At 44.6% G+C, this 16,843-nt stretch overlaps 1 protein-coding gene across 1 annotated transcript in view; it reads right to left on the reverse strand.

Annotated features, from left to right (window-relative positions):
* Positions 1 to 16,843, reverse strand: part of tex11 (testis expressed 11) — a 143,500-nt gene that overhangs the window by 38,416 nt on the left and 88,241 nt on the right. The window contains exons 17-18 of the mRNA XM_059976395.1: positions 14,938 to 15,023; positions 11,087 to 11,217 (exon numbers count right to left, since the gene is read on the reverse strand). Of these exons, the coding sequence (XP_059832378.1) occupies positions 11,087 to 11,217; positions 14,938 to 15,023 (217 nt within the window). The remainder of the gene's footprint in view (positions 1 to 11,086; positions 11,218 to 14,937; positions 15,024 to 16,843) is intronic.

Consider the following 16,843-nt stretch of genomic DNA (forward strand, 5'->3'; position numbering starts at 1 on the left):
TCAGCACAGACTAGAAGGGCCGAGATGCCCCGTTTCTGTGCTGTAATTGTTATAAGGTTATATATCCTCTTTCATATTATTGCCAGCTTTTTAGCTGCCTTATATTGTTTTTGAAAAGCTTCCCAATCCTCTACCTGCCCACTAATTTTTGTTATATGTCTCCCTTTTGCTTTTATGCTATCTTTGACTTCCCTCGTAGTTGCATCATAAACCCTGTAAAATATTTCTTCACCTTTAGGATGGATCTATCCTGCTCCCAGAAACTCCAGCTACTGATGTTCTGCCATCACCCCTGCCAGCTCCTCTTTCATACTTCTGTAATTCCCCTCACTCCACTGTAATAATGATATATTGACTTTAGCCTCTCTCTCTCAAACTGCAGGATAAATTCTGTCATATTATGTTCACTGCATCCTAAGGGTTTCTATACCTTATGTTGTCAAATCAAATTTTGTTCATTACACAACATCCAATCTAGAATTGCCTATTCCCTAGTGGGCTCAGTGACAAGCTGCTCTAAAAAGGTAACTTGCTGGCATTCTACAAATTCCCTCGCTTAGGATCCAACACTGTGGTGAACTACATATACCTGTCTGGACACGCCCCCTGCTGACTGCTCCTGTGGCTCCTCCCACAGACCCCTGTATAAAGGCGATCAAGGCCTGAGCCCGGCCTCTCAGTCTCCAGGATGTAGTATTGTGGTCACTCACTGCTTGTTCCTTCGTCCAGTCAATAAAAGCCGATATCTCGCGTTACGTCTCAGAGTGAGTTACTGATGGTGCATCAAACACCAACCTAATTTTCTCAATCAAACTACATATTGAAATCCCCCATGATTATAACAGTGCCTTTTTAAATGACTTTTCTATCTCCTGTTGAAATTTGTATCCTACATCCTGGCTACTGTTTGGAGGCCAATATATAATTCCCATCAGGGCCTTTTAACCCTGCAGTTTTTAGACTCAACCCACAAGGATTCTAGATCTTCTGATCCTATGTCACCTCTTTCTAAGGATTTGATTTCATTTTTTACCGACAGGCTTTTACCAACCCCACCCCCTTTGTCTACCTGCCTATCCTTTTGATACAATGTGTATCCTTGGATGTTAAGCTTTCAACTGTGATCTTCTGTCTGCCACAATGTCAATCCTGCCAATCTCTAACTGTGCTGGATGACTTACCTTATTCTGTATACTACATATGTTCAAATATAACATCTTCAGTCCTATATTCATCATCCTTTTCAATTCTGCCCCCATGTTACACTTCAACCCCGCCAAATGACTGCAATTTTGCCCTATCAACTGCTCGTCATTCCTCACAAACTCATTACACATTGCATATACTTGCATACCAACTGCCACATCCTCAGCCCTATCACTCCAGTTTCCATCTTCCTCCAAAATCAGCTTAAACCCTCCCCAAAAACTCTAGCAAACCTTCCCGTAAGGATATTGGACCCCTCGTGTTCAGGTGTAACCCACTCTTTTTGTACCTTCCCCTGAAGAGTGCCCAATGATCCTGAATTTTGAAACCCTGTCCTCTGCACCATTTCCTCAGTCATGCATTCAACGGCCACATCAAGCTATTCTTACTCTCACTGGCAAAGGAGTTCAAAACATCATGTAAAATGTACAGTCTATAAAGTTATAGTAAAAGATGCTTACTGTAATGGACCATTTAAATTTGTTAATGTATACTTTTCAATATTAAGTACTGAACAGCCAAACGCCCTGATTAAAAAGCACATCAGTGTTTTTGTTATAAGGTGTTGTGTTCATCTACTAATATTACATTTAATAATTTAATTTAAATGGCTGAAAAATTACAATGTATATGTAATAACCTCTGAACACAAAATAACTGTACCCACCTAGGTTTAAATATGTTAACAGGGTGTCCAGTCGTTCATATCTGCCAAAATAAATATTTATGATTAGGTACCATAAATGGAGGATTAAAGAGTAGGAATCTACCTATATATGCTTTAGCTCCAAAATATGACCAGGTCTGGATTCTATAGCATTTAGAAGAATGAGAAATTTCATTGAAGCTTCCAAAATTACTCTACAAGAAAGATGCCTCCCTGGCTGAAGAGTCAAGAACCAGTAATCACAGTTTCAGTATAAAGAGTAAGCCAGTAAGGACTGAGATAAGGAGAACATTCTTCACTTCAAGAGAAGTGAACCTTTAGACTTCTCAATCTACAGTGCTTCAGTCATTGAGTTCACTCAAAACAGAGATAGATAAATTTCTGGATTTAAAGAGAATCATGATTTATAGGTATAGTGTAAGAAAGACTAATTAGATATACAGAACTGTGATAAATGTCAAAGGAAACTCAAAGGGCAAAATGTCCTACTCTGCTCCTAATTCTTATATTTTTATTGCGTAATTTTAGCACATTCTTGTCTCCATCAATAAAGTTCAGTTTTATGGAGTAGAAAAATCACATACTGTAACTCAGTTGTGACGTCTTTATCATTAAATTCTTATACAAAATTGAATAATTACGTATTCATGTAGTCCTTAACCTGCTTTCAGTCTTCCTCCAAGCTCCCAGATTAATAGGGTTGTAAACACTGCTTCAAACACTGAAAAATCACTCCCAGTTCACTCTATTACTAATGCTTCAGTCCTAAGATCTCCCTTCACTACATTCCTATCTCCTAGAGTCTGTCTTCTAATCATTTGAGATGCTGAAATACTTTGTTACATTTCTAGATCTCCCTTCAAAGAATTGTGGAGTCTTTTTCACCACCACTGCGTGATATTAACCATATAACATGTACAATGTCTTGTGTATGTTACTCAAAATGGCCTCTTTGGTTTGTTACAAGTAGGAATGCTTCTTTGTCGGATAAGTGTTTCTCTCCCCGTTGTTTCACTTTAGAATGGCTGATATGGTAATTGTATTCATTTGTTAATCAATGGGGAATGTTATTGTGTCTTGTGATGCTAGGAACTTGGGGGAGGGGTTTTCGCAGGTTTTTGGTGGGAGGAGGAGGCCGAGGAAGACGCCGAGGAAGGTGGACATGTGCTGGACTGCTCGTAAGACTACTGGGGTGGTCCCAGGTGAGATGGCCGGATGGGTCGATTGGTTCGTTGATTGAGCTCCAACAAGTGCACTAAACAGACTGAACTTTGATAAGTTGGCGCCTTTTGTTTTTTTCCTTGTGTATATATATATATATATTGTATTGCCTACTACTCTTTTAATTTTAGTAAACTCTTTAAAGTGTATGTCATAACGGTATTTGTTGTGGGTTTGATACTGTTGGCGGGCGCGAGGCATAAAACTCAATTCTCACAGCACCTGTGTGTACCGGAGGTGGGTTGGTGAGTGGCTGGATCTCCTTATTCCCCTAGACATATACCAGCCTGTATACCAGCAGTTCCAACGCCTGGCACAATGGAGAGGGGAAAAGCTCTCCGAGTACATATTTAGGATGGAGGGGATGCTCTCAGGGCTGCGGAGCCAGGGGGTAGTGAAGGCGACTGACGTGGCTAGCGTGAGGATGAGTCAGCTATTCAGTGGCTCTCTGGAGGAGGACAAGGTGGCGTGGACTATCCGGCAGGCTTATAGGAAAGGTCCCCCTCCATCCTTCGGGCAACTGATTAGAGAGGTGCGACAGGAAGAGAGAGAGTTGGGGCGGAAAAGGGGCACGGCCTACGGGAGCGATCCTCAGCGATACAGGAAGTGGTGGCTGGGTGGAGGAATGACAATCCCCCGGGGAGTAGGGAACCCCCTTTGGAGGGGAAGGACAGGGGAGATACCTACTCTCAGGGGCGATCAGTGCAGTGGATTGGGAGCAGGAGCCATCCTGGGAGAAGAGGGGCGGCAGGCAGCGTGTGCTTTAACTGTGGGAAAGAGGGGCATTTCAGGCGGGACTGTGGAAGGCCGAGGGTGTGCTATAGCTGTGGAGAGGAGGGACACTTTAGGTGGGATTGTGAGAGACAAGGAGTCCCGCGGAGGACAAGCCCCCCTATGACTATAAAGGGAGAGGTGTCGGGAAACTTAGGAGAGGCTCAGTGAGGGAACGGACTGGAGCCTCTGGAGGAACACGTTCCCAGAGATCAGCCAGGGGACCACCGGGTGCCCATGCCTCTATGGGCTGGTAGGACCCCGTGCCAGTGTGGGTCTACGGATAGAGGGAATTTACGCAAAAGCTGTTCTTGATACGGGATCGCAGGTGACCTTATTGTACCGGTCTTTCTACAATCAATATCTAAAGCATTTGCCCGTAACCCCATTTGACGCCCTGAAGATTTGGGGTGTGAGCGAGGATGACTACCCGTACGATGGGTACCTATCGGTGAGAGTGGAGTTCTCGGAGGGCGATGTGGGAGTGTCGGAAGCTATTGAGACGTTGGTGTTGGTGTGTCCTGACCCGGTGGAAACCGGTGGTGCTGCCCTCCTGGTGGGGACTAACTCCCCAGTTGTGCGACGGCTCCTGGGAGCTTGTAAGGAGAAAGGGGGGGAAGACTTTCTGGAGACCCTCTCGGTGTATCCAGTGTTTCGAGCAGTGTTCGCAGAAGGGGTTGCCTCCAAGGGCTGGACCCGGAGTGTAAACGAGGGATGGTGTGGTGTACACAGGCAAGGCCCAAGGTGATCCGACCCGGGGAGGTAGCCCTAGTGATGGGGACCCCCAGATTCCCAGGAGTGCCGACGGGAGAAGCCCTGTTAGTAGACGCCCTAGACGATCTTGAAGGGGAGACACGATTTCCGGCAGGGGCGCTGGTGAGGCCCGAAGTGCAGAGTCCAGGGGTGGTACATGCAAGGCGTATAGCTATAAGTGTCAGGAACACCACGGCAAGAGAAATCACCTTTAAGAGGGGAATGCCGCTGGCACATCTGTTCCCGGTGACTGTAATGTCCAGCGCACCAGTGAGGACCCCTAACGGGGAGGGATCGGAGCATCGAAGGGAGCTGACCGCTGAAGCCTTTAACTTCAGGGATTCCCCTGTGTCGCCGGAGTGGAAACACCGGCTAGTGGAGAAGATGCTGAAGATGGAAACTTTTTTTTCTCGGGGCGAGTTTGATGTTGGCTGCGCCAAAAGCACTCGCCACACCATCCGGGTGACGGAGGACACCCCGTTCCGAGAGAGATCCTGGCGGCTGGCTCCGGCAGATGTTGAAGACGTGCGACAGCACTTGTGCAAGTTGAAGGAGGCCGGAATCATAGCTGAGTCTCGAAGTCCTTATGCGTCCCCAATAGTGGCGGCACGGAAGAAGAATGGGCGTGTGTGCATGTGTGTTGACTACAGGACGTTGAATCGGCGAACTGTCCCTGATCAATATACTGTCCCAAGAGTCGAGGATGCATTGGCCTGCCTGAGCGGTGCGAAGTGGTTCACTGTGCTGGATTTAAGAAGTGGGTATTACCAGATCCCGATGAGTGCGGCCGATAAAGAGAAGACCGCTTTTATCTGCCCGCTGGGGTTCTTTCAGTTTGAATGTATGCCCCAAGGCATATCTGGAGCCCCAGCCACCTTCCAGAGGCTCATGGAGAGAACTGTGGGGAATATGAATCTGTTGGAGGTGCTGGTGTACCTGGACGATTTGATAGTGTTTGGGTCGACTTTGGAGGAACATGAGGAGAGGCTGTTGAAGGTGTTGGGCCGGCTTAATGAAGAAGGGTTGAAGCTTTCCCTGGACAAATGCCAGTTCTGCAAGTCGTCGGTTAACTACATTGGCCATATCATTTCGCGAGAGGGAGTGGCTACTGATCCAACCAAGATAGAGGCCATGACCACCTGGCCGAGACCCCAGAAAGTGGGTGCTCTGCGCTCATTTTTGGGGTTCTGTGGGTATTACCGGCGATTTGTGAAAGGATACGCCAAAGTGTGTCACCCGTTGACTCAGCTGTTGTGTGGCTATCCCCCAGTGGGGAAGAAGAGGACGGGGAACCAGAGGCAGGACGCTGGAGGATACTGGAACCCGGCGGAACCTTTTGGCTCGAAATGGGATGATCAATGTGAAGAGGCGTTCCGATCTTTGAAAAGGGCACTGACCCAGGCCCCGGTGTTGGCTTTTGCCGATCCCCAGAAGCCATATGTGCTGCACACGGATGCCAGCCGAGAGGGTCTCGGGGCTGTTCTGTACCAGGAGCATGGCAAAGCATTGAGACCGGTAGCCTTTGTCAGCCGAAGCTTGTTGCCATCAGAGAGGAACTATCCCACTCACAAGTTGGAGTTCCTGGCGCTGAAGTGGGCGGTGGTGGACAAGCTGGGCGATTACCTGTACGGAGCCAAGTTTGAGGTGAGAACGGATAACAATCCTCTCACTTATATTTTGACTTCGGCGAAGCTGGATGCCACAGGACATCGGTGGCTGGCGGCCTTGTCGGTATATGATTTCAGCCTGAGGTACCTCCCCGGAAGCAAGAATGTCGATGCCGATGCATTGTCTCGTCGGGAGCCGGGGGGAGGAGGAGAGGGACGAGGAGTGGGAGAGTGTCCCTGCCCCTGGAGTGAAGGCGATGTGTCAGTTTGCTATCACCGTGAAGGCCGAGGGAAGAGGGAGGCTGGAACGAGCCGTGGACCATTTGGGGGTTTTTGACGACGCCATACCCCTAGTTTACTGTGGCCTGACCGCACTGGGGACTAAACAGTTGCCGGAACTGAGTCCGGGGAAAGTGGCAACTACTCAGCAAAATGACCCGGGCATTGGCACAGTGTGGAGAGTGGTCGAGAAGGGGGATGGGGCGTTGGCTGAGAAGGCAAAACACCCATGCATGCCTCTGTTGTTGAAGGAGTGGTCTCAGTTGAAGTCAAAGAACAAAATCTTGTACCGGGTAACGATGCCTCCGGACCAACCCTGCGGTTGGCAACTGGTCCTGCCGGAGGAGTATCGCTAGGCTGTACTCCAGGCCTTACATGATGATTCTGGACACTTGGGGGTGAAAAAGACATATGGATTACTCAAAGACCGGTTCTACTGGCCCCAGATGAGGGGGGACGTCGAAGAATACTGTAGGGGATGCCGTCGTTGCATCCAGAGGAAGACCCTGCCAGCGTCGGCGGCTCCACTGTCGCACTTGCAGAGTGCGGGACCTCTGGACCTGGTATGTATGGATTTCCTGTCGATTGAGCCTGACACCAGCAACACCGCAAATGTCTTAGTCATCACCGATCATTACACTCGCTATGCTCAGGCATTTCCCACCAAGGATCAGAAGACGATGACAGTGGCGAAGGTGTTATGGGAGAAGTATTTTGTGCATTACGGCCTTCCCAGGCGAATCCATAGTGATCAGGGGCGGGACTTTGAGAGCCGCCTTATCCAGGAATTACTGACTATGCTTGGGGTTGAGAAATCCAGGACTACCCCTTACCACCCACAGGGAGATCCTCAGCCAGAGAGATTCAACAGGACCCTGTTGGATATGCTCGGGACGCTGGAGATTGGGCAGAAAAGCAGGTGGAGTCGTCATATTGGACAATTGGTTCACTGTTACAATTGTACTCGCAATGATGCTACAGGGTATTCGCCCTATTATCTGATGTTCGGGCGGGAAGCGAGTTTGCCCATTGATGTGTGTTTTGGAGGTGGAGTGGGTGAATTTCCCAGGAAATCCCATCTAAAGTACGTGTCCGACATGAAGAGGGAGTTACAGCGGGCGTATGAGTTGGCCGAGGCGGCGGCTACCAAACAAAATCAGAGGAATAAGATGCGGTATGATCGAAAGGTGAAGTTTGTACAATTATTACCGGGCGACCGGGTCCTTTTACGGAATTTGGGACTCCCTGGTTAGCACAAGTTGGCAGATCGATGGGCGGCCAACCCCTATGTAATAGAGAGCCAGATGCCGAACCTGCCAGTTTACCGGGTGAAACCTGAGGATGGAAAAGGGCCTATCAAGTTACTCCATAGGAATCACCTGCTGCCACTGGGTCAAGCGGTGCAGGTGGATAAGGAGCCCGAGTGGGAGGTTATGCCAGGTACAAGGACTCTGCGAGGGCGCGGAGAACGGGAAGAGCCCGCTGCTGAAGAGCGGGGACGGGTCCCTCACCCGGGAATGGCTACCGATTCAGAGGAGGACGACTCAGATGAGTGGGCCCTGTTCCCATTTGCTGGTGCTCCAGTACCAGGAGAGGAGGCTCCTGGCCCTTCCCATACTGAATTGGGTGAGAGGAGGGAAGGTCTTGAGAGTCAGATGGAGAGGCAGCCTACATTGGTGGGAGAAAGGGTAGAACCCGAGCGTGAGCCGGAGAGATCTCAGGTGAGGGAGGACCCCTGTGAGGAAGGGGGTGCGGGTCTGTCAGGTAGACCTGGGGTGTCCGAGACAGTGGGTTCGCAGGTGACGAGGGAGCCCAGTGGGGCAGAAGGGGTATGGAGATCTCAGAGGATTAGGCGCCCCCCGGAGCGGTTGACATATGTGGTACCAAGAGAACCGAGTGTGATTTCTACTGCTCTGGGTAGTTATGTCACTGCTTTCTGCACCTGGGTTGGGTTTTGTGTGTTGCAAGAAGCTTTGGGGAACTCTAGTAATGCCATGAGGGCATGACATTTGCTGGTGGGGAGAGAATGTACAATGTTCTGTGTATGTTACTCAAAATGGCCTCTTTGGTTTGTTACAAGTAGGAATGCTTCTTTGTCGGATAAGTGTTTCTCTCGCCGTTGTTTCACTTTAGAATGGCTGATATGGTAATTGTATTCATTTGTTAATCAATGGGGAATGTTATTGTGTCTTGTGATGCTGGGAACTTGGAGGAGGGGTTTTCACGGGTTTTTGGTGGGAGGAGGAGGCCGAGGAAGGTGGACGTGTGCTGGACTGCTCATAAGACCACCGGGGTGGTCCCAGGTGCGACGGCCGGATGGGTCGATTGGTTCGTTGATTGAGCTCCAACGAGTGCACTAAACAGACTGAACTTTGATAAGTTGGCGCCTTTTGTTTTTTTCCTTGTATATATATATATATATATATATTGTATTGCCTACTACTCTTTTAATTTTAGTAAACTCTTTAAAGTGTATGTCATAACGGTATTTGTTGTGGGTTTGATACTGTTGGCGGACGCGAGGCATAAAGCTCGATTCTCACAGCACCTGCGTGTACGGGAGGTGGGTTGGTGAGTGGCTGGAGCTCCTTATTCCCCTAGACATATACCAGCCTGTTGGGTAAGGGTTACAAACAATTACAGGCCATCTCGGCCCTTCTAGCCCCTGCCGAACGCTTACTCTCACCTAATCCCACTGACCCGCACTCAGCCCATAACCCTCCATTCCTTTCCTGTCCATATACCTATCCAATTTTACTTTAAATGACAATACCAAACCTGCCTCTAACCACTTCTACTGGAAGCTCATTCCACAAAGCTACCACTCTCTGAGTAAAGAAGTTCCCCCTCATGTTACCCTTAAACTTTTGCACCCTAACTCTCAACTCATGTCTCTTGTTTGAATCTCCTCTACTCTCAATGGAAAAAGCCTATCCACATCAACCCTATCTATCCTCCTCATAACTTTAAATACCTCTATCAAGTCCCCCCCTCAACCCTCTATGCTCCAAAGAATAAAGACCTAACTTGTTCAACCTTTCCCTGTAACTTAGGTTCTGAAACCCAGGTAACATTCTAGTAAATCTTCTCTGTATGCTCTCTATTTTGTTGACATCTTTCCTATAATTCGGTGACCAGAACTGTACACAATACTCCAAATTCGGCCTTACCAATGCCGTGTACAATTTTAACATTACATCCCAACTCCTATACTCAATGCTCTGATTTATAAAGGCTAACATCACCACCTTTATGTTCAAAAGCTTTCTTCACCACCCTATCCACATGAGATTCCACCTTCAGCAAACTATGCACCATTATTCCTAGATCACTCTGTTCTACTGCATTCTTCAATGCCCTACCATTTACCATGTATGTCCTATTTGGATAATTCCTACCAAAATGTAGCACCTCACACTTATCAGCATTAAACTCCATCTGCCATCGTTCAGCCCACTCTTTTAACTGGCCTAAATCTCTCTGCAAACTTTGAAAACCTACTTCATTATCCACGCCACCTACCTTAGTATCATAAGGTAGTATCATTAAGTATCATTAAGATCAAAATCCTCAATTATTCACCTTTATAAAAATTATCACTGTACAACAATATCGCAAAGTTCCCTGGTGAAGTAAATCAGTAATCTCAAGCAAGTGTACTTGGCAAAACAGCCCTGTTTCTTATAAAATACCATCTGTGAAATTTAAGTTCAATTAATGATCTACAAGTTGGAAAATATGATTTTTAATAAAGACCACCACAAAAACTACCGTATTGTCACAAAAGACCATCTGGTTCTCCCATATCCTTCAGGGGAAGAAATTTGCCATTTTTATATAGTGGAGCCCAATAAAGTTGGCTCTTAAATATCCACCTACTGGGCTGTACCACAGCCACTAGATTGAAATGGAGAAATAAAACCAAATGGACCACCTGATCAATAGGCACCAAATATGGCCATGGCAAATTTGCTCCTCACAAACATCTGGGAACTTATATTTAAGTTCGAAGAGCAATCCTGCAGATTAGTCAAGCAACACCATTACATAATTTGTAAGGATTTTTAAGAAGGCATGTTATGATTATGTACCAGGCTCTCCCATCACAATTTCTAGGTACACAATGTATATCAACAGCCAGCAGAGGAGGTTGCACAGGTGTTTACAGTTGCATTGCACCAGGACCACCCTGCTCCATACCTCAACACAAACTTCAAACAAAGATAGATGAAGAAGTCAAATTCCAGAGGTAACATGAAGGTGCCTGCAATTGAAATCATGGTAACATTTGACTGAATGTGGTATAAAGGGGGCTTGGGAAAACTGAAATCATTCAGCATCACTCTGATGGTTGAAGCCATATCTTTTGCAGAAAGGAAACTAATTGTGGAACTATAAAATCAATAATCCCAGATTTAGTCATCCCTCCAGCAGCTCCTTAAGGTGATGATCTTTGTGCAACCATCCTGAGCTGCTTCATGAATGACCTTTCTTCCACTATAAAGTAACAACTACAGGTATTTGCTGATGATCACATAATGTTTAACTCTACTTGCAACTCAGTAAATTAAACAATCTATACCAACATGCAGTAAGGCCTGGCCAGTATCACATTCAATAAAGGTGACAGTGTGTTCAACATCACCCATGAGCGGAAACTCAACGATAAAGTTCTTAAATACACACCAAAGGCACATCAAAATCTCCCACCATCTAAAAGGCACAAATCAAGAATGTGAAGGAATATTCTCCACTTAGCTAGATTAAGATAGTTGATCCCATCCAGGACAAATCACAAACAGGATAAAATCTGCAGATGCTGGAAATCTGAGCAACGCACATAAAATGCTGGAGGAACTTAGCAGGCCAAGCAGCATCCATGGAAAAAAGTAAAGTCAACGAAGCACTTTTTTCCATAGATACTGCCTGGCCTGCTGAGTTTCTCCAGCATTTTGTGTGTGCTGCCAGGATAAATCAATCCATGTCTTTGGAATTAACATTCAATCCCTCCACTACCAGCATTGGCTGCTACTGTGTATCATCAACACAATACATTGCAATTACTTGATTTGATTTACTGTCACAGCAACTCAAATCTGTAAACTCTTCTATTAAGGAGGACAAGGTCAGCAAGCACATGGGAAAACTACCTTCACCTGCAAGCTCCCCTTCAAGTCATACACTATACTGATTTGGAAATCCACATTAATATTAAAATGTACATGGAAATATTTCTTTAGTCACAGAACTGGTACAGAGAAAACATCTGTTGGATATACACAAATGCAGATGAGTGATTTTGCTAATCAACTACAGTGGGGAAGGCAGAAGGACCAATGGAAACCAGGGTCTTCCCCAATAACCATGAAACATATTAAGGACACCCTTTAAGATTTGGTCAAATTTTAATTCTTACCCACTCACCTTCTTACACTGGTAAGAAGGAAAGCATATAAGAAACTTCACCATAATGCTAGAGCCTAGGGTTGGGATAGAAGTAGGGCTTTCAAGGAACAGCTATTTTACTTTGGTTAGTTTGCTCTAGTTATTACTATCAAGAATTTCAGTGGTCAGATCAACAACAAAAATCTAAAAATCTTGATTCAAATTCCTATTAATGCCTAAAATTAATGTGAACCAGCATGGGAAAATTTCTACATCTTTTATCAATGATCACATTGTTCACAGCAAGCATTGCAAAAATCTGCTGCACAGTGCCATGAGGTGGAAAGCATGAATGAGAAGAGAAGTAATCGTAGTTTTAACTTTGGATTACTCCAAATAAAGTTCTGCAAAATGATCTCCAAGATACTGTAATCAGGTCTCAGGGGCAAGAAATTCAAAATAATATCCTGGGAAGTATTCAAAACTGCATTCACCCCACCAGTAACAACCTTGAAAGGCACTTGAAGAAAAACAGTATCATTGGATCAGAGCAATATTCAGAATACAGATGCAGGTAAGTTACCTTACGTTTTTATCCTCTGTGTCTGAAATAGATGGCACGAGGTGAATTAAACTTCTGCTTAAAATAAATTGTTTAAAAAAAATTAAATTACTTCAAAATTACAGCACATAAACATTGTCTAAAATCTCAAATATATTCTTCCAACTTGAAATAAGAGGTCAGCCATTTAAGAACAGGGATTTCATATTTAAATGATCATCAATCTAAAGAATTGTCTATGGCAGAGAGCTGCGGAGGATGAACTATTGAATTTATTCAAGACCATTATAGACAATTTTAAGGGGTATTCAAGAGCTATGTGAAAATAGCTGATTTTAATTCAAACAAGAACCTGGCTTTAGTTCTTACTATGAATGTAAGTTTGTTCAGGAAGCTTGCAACAAGCCTTCAGTCTTTTTTTGTATAAATTGCAAGCAGTAAATTGAAATAAAAAGCACAGGTTGTCCCACAGACTAAGAGATTGAAAATGCAAGAGCAAAACATTAAAACAATGGTATTGTGTTAATTGGCTTTTAATAAATCACTGTTGTGTCTTGAGTGCAAGCTGGCAGACCAGTTGGATTTTGTCACTTAGTTTATTAAGTATGGTTACAGGGATAGACTATCAATAGTTTTTGTGTACTTATTGTATCAATTTTATGTACTTAGAGACAGCCCTGACAACATTATTTCTGGGTGCCTGGCTCTCTGTCATCGAAAATATTTTAGAATATTTGTGTTAATTAGGTTCTCCCAAAGGCATTTGGAACTTCAGAGGTGACTTATGAAGTACAATGCACTTCCACTATATATCTCAAAGAAACCATTTGTCAACCCAAAGCATCGTATGTCATCATAATTACTGGAAATTTCATTGAATTACATGTTGCTGCCATCAATCCTAAGGGTATAAAAATGTGATGCACCTTTGGGTTTGTAAGCCTCTACCAAGAATGTCTCCAGAATGATGCCTGTTAACTGTGCTGAATAAAGACTTCTATATCACCAGCTTCAATGTCACTATGGTGACTTTGATCAATGTCACAACAGACAAGTATCTTGGTCTTTAGTTTTCAGGGAACAAGAAGGAAAGAGGACCTCAGGGCAACTTTAAATTAGCTAGAAGTGGAGCAGGCTCGAGGAACACATGGCTTACGTCAGCTCCTATTTCTGTTCTTTCATTCATAGACTTTAATACACAATGCCTAGAATTCATATGCACCAGAGCACCCTGCAGGATTACTAGGAAAAGTGCACATTTGAAAGTCAATGCAGAGGTCTTGGGGGAGGGTTCTCCCTCTGTTTATCAGGATGTCAGAGGTATCCATTGTTTAAGGCTCAAAACCTCAGATTGATGGTTGGAAGATTTCTGAAGATCAGAGTTTGAGAGTTGGTGATGACTAGTTATCAAAGACTAAGACTTGGGGGAGGGGATGTGGGGCTCAGATTTTGGGGCCAGGATCAAAGTCAGGGATCTCCAAAAAGGAATTCCTCTTTAAACAGCACCACTTTTAGTAAGTATCACTTGGAAAGCACGTTATTTTCAGGAGTGACCAAAAGCAGATATTACAAACAACAGAGGCGAAGGGTCATAGCACAGGAAATAACACTCCTCTCTAAATGTTCACAGTGAAATTTCATCAATGATCCAAGGGTAATTTGCAAATGAAAGCATTCAATGATGAGTAATTTTCAGACAAATATCGCTGAAGAGAAAGGCAAGAGATAACTGAATTTCCAAGCCCACATCGTTTCTCCACAGACTGATGCCTAATATGGAAAGCACCAACAAGTGAAGAGCCATCCTCTTAATTTCGATTAGATAAAAACAGTAGTCATGCACGATGACCTCCAGGACACTGCAATTAGTTTCAGGGATAGTTCAGTACCAAATACTCTTGATACTGAAGTGTGTGTGAACATCAGCCAGGGTAGATGAACCTCCCTACTTTTTTCTACAGTAGCTTCCAAAATTTTTGCTTCTATTTGAATAAACAAACATGACCCAAGTTTAATAGTAAACCTAACAGAGAAACTTAAAGTATATGGATGTTTATCATAATCTTTCTTATGTTGGCATGGGGGGGAAGAAATGCTCAAGATGCAAAGTCATGTTGTTTTTAACAATTATATACAGACACCTTGTGTCAGCTGCAGATGGCTTCATGTGAATTTCAAATGATGTCATATTCTGTGAGTACTCCAGTGTAACAGAGAGCAATACATGGACAACCAGTCAGAATTTTCTTGGTGAAAATTTCCAACAGAGAAGACATTGAAACCTTTCTACTCTATGTACCAAAGGTAAAGAACGAACAGGAGAAAATTTTTAAATTTAAAATTGAGTTGAAGCACTGAATCGGGGAGGCGGCAGGACGGAGGGGGGCAATGTCACCACTCAGATATAGTTGTAAAGGTAAATTGATTCTTCTGATTAACCAATAAGAAACCTGATTTACTACATCACATCAATGCTAGTTCTGTACCTGAGAGCTGTGAATAACTGAGTACTGTCTTGGGAATATTCACACAGATACTCAAAAGCTTTTCTGGCAGCATCATCCTGCTCATTCTAAACACATACAAGTGTCATTAATCACATATTAAAATATTAAGTCATCACAAAATGTATTCAGATTGTTTTAACAGGAAATCAATTAAGAACTTTCATTCTCAACTTTTTTTTAAAACAATACTTACATCATTGGGATTTTTGCTGAAATTAATAAGGACACAGTTGGAATTTGTCTACAAAAGTTTAAAGGATAGAAATTTGTCTTCTGTTGTAGTGATTAAACTTGGGAAACACTAAAGTGCACACACATTAAATTCCACTTGGGACCAAGTTGAAAAGAATGCATATAGTTATCCCTTTACATATGATAAGAATCACCAGTAACACTCATGTTCAAACTGGGTGACGAACTACTGCTTGCTTAAATCTAGGATTAGGCTGTTGATGACAGGTCAGCTATTTTTCACATTATTTGTTAATGCTCTGGATGAGGGAATTGATGGCTTTGTGGCCAAGTTTGTGGATGATCTAAAGATAGGTGAAGGGATAAGTAATGTCGAGGAAGACTGCGGAAGGACTGGGGCAGATTAGGAGAATGGGCAGAAAATGACAGATGAAATAAGGTGTGGGGTGTCAGGAAAACAAAGCCTGACAGATTGAGTGGTAATCTCCATTTCATTGCCATCTTACCCCTTCTAGAAAACAGAGAAAGAGTTAAGGCCAATATGAGTAAATGAAACATATGTGTATGAACAGATATTGCAGAAGACTAAAGACATTTCAGACATCTCTTTTAAGTAAGTAACATTTAAAGATGCAAACACAAGGAAATCTTCAGATGCTGGAAACTCAAACAACACACACAACATGCTGGTGGAACACAGCAGGCCAGGCAGCATCTATAAGGAGAAGCACTGTCAATGTTTCGGGCCAAGACCCTTCATCAGGACTAACCAAAAGAAAAGATACTAAGAGATTTGAAAGTAATGGGGGGAAGAAGAAATGCGAAATGATAGGAGAAGGCCGGAGGGGGTGGGATGAAGCTAAGAGCTGGGAAGGTGATTGGCAAAAGTGATACAGAGCTGGAGAAAGGAAAGGATCATGGGACGGGAGGCCTCGGGAGAAAGAAAGGGGGAGGGGAGCACCAGAGGGAGATGGAGAACAGATAGAGTGATGGGCAGAGAGAGAGAAAAAAACCAAACAACTAAATATGTCAGGGATGGGGTAAGAAGGGGAGGAGGGGCATTAACGGAAGATAGAGACGTCAATGTTCACGCCATCAGGTTGGAGGCCACCCAGCCAGTATATAAGTTGTTCCTCCAACCTGAGTGTGGCTTCATCTTGACAGTAGAGGAGGCTATGGATAGACATATCAGAATAGGAATGGGATGTGAAATTAAAATGTGTAGCCACTGGGAGATCTTGCTTTCTCTGGTGGACCGAGCGTAGGTGTTCAGTGAAATGGTCTCCCAGTCTGCATCAGGTCTCACCAATATATAAAAGGCCACACCGGGAGCACAGGATGCAGTATACCACACCAGCCGACTCACAGGTGAAGTGTCGCTTCACCTGGAAGGACTGTCTGGGGCCCTGAATGGTGGTGACGGAGTAAGTGTAAGGGCAGGTGTAGCACTTGTTCCACTTACAAGGATAAGTGCCAGGAGGGAGATCAGTGGGAAGGGATGGGGGGGGTGGGGGAACGACTGGACAAGGGAGGTGCGTAGAAAGCGATCCCCGCGGAAAGCAGAAAGGGGGGGAGGGAAAGATGTGCTTGGTAGTGGGATCCCGTTGGAGGTGGCGGAAGTTACAGAGAATTATACGTTGGACCTGGAGGCTGGTGGGGTGGTAGGTGAGGACAAGGGGAACCCTATCCCGAG

This window comes from Hypanus sabinus, chromosome 8, assembly GCF_030144855.1.
Source record: "Hypanus sabinus isolate sHypSab1 chromosome 8, sHypSab1.hap1, whole genome shotgun sequence".
NCBI lineage: Eukaryota > Metazoa > Chordata > Chondrichthyes > Myliobatiformes > Dasyatidae > Hypanus > Hypanus sabinus.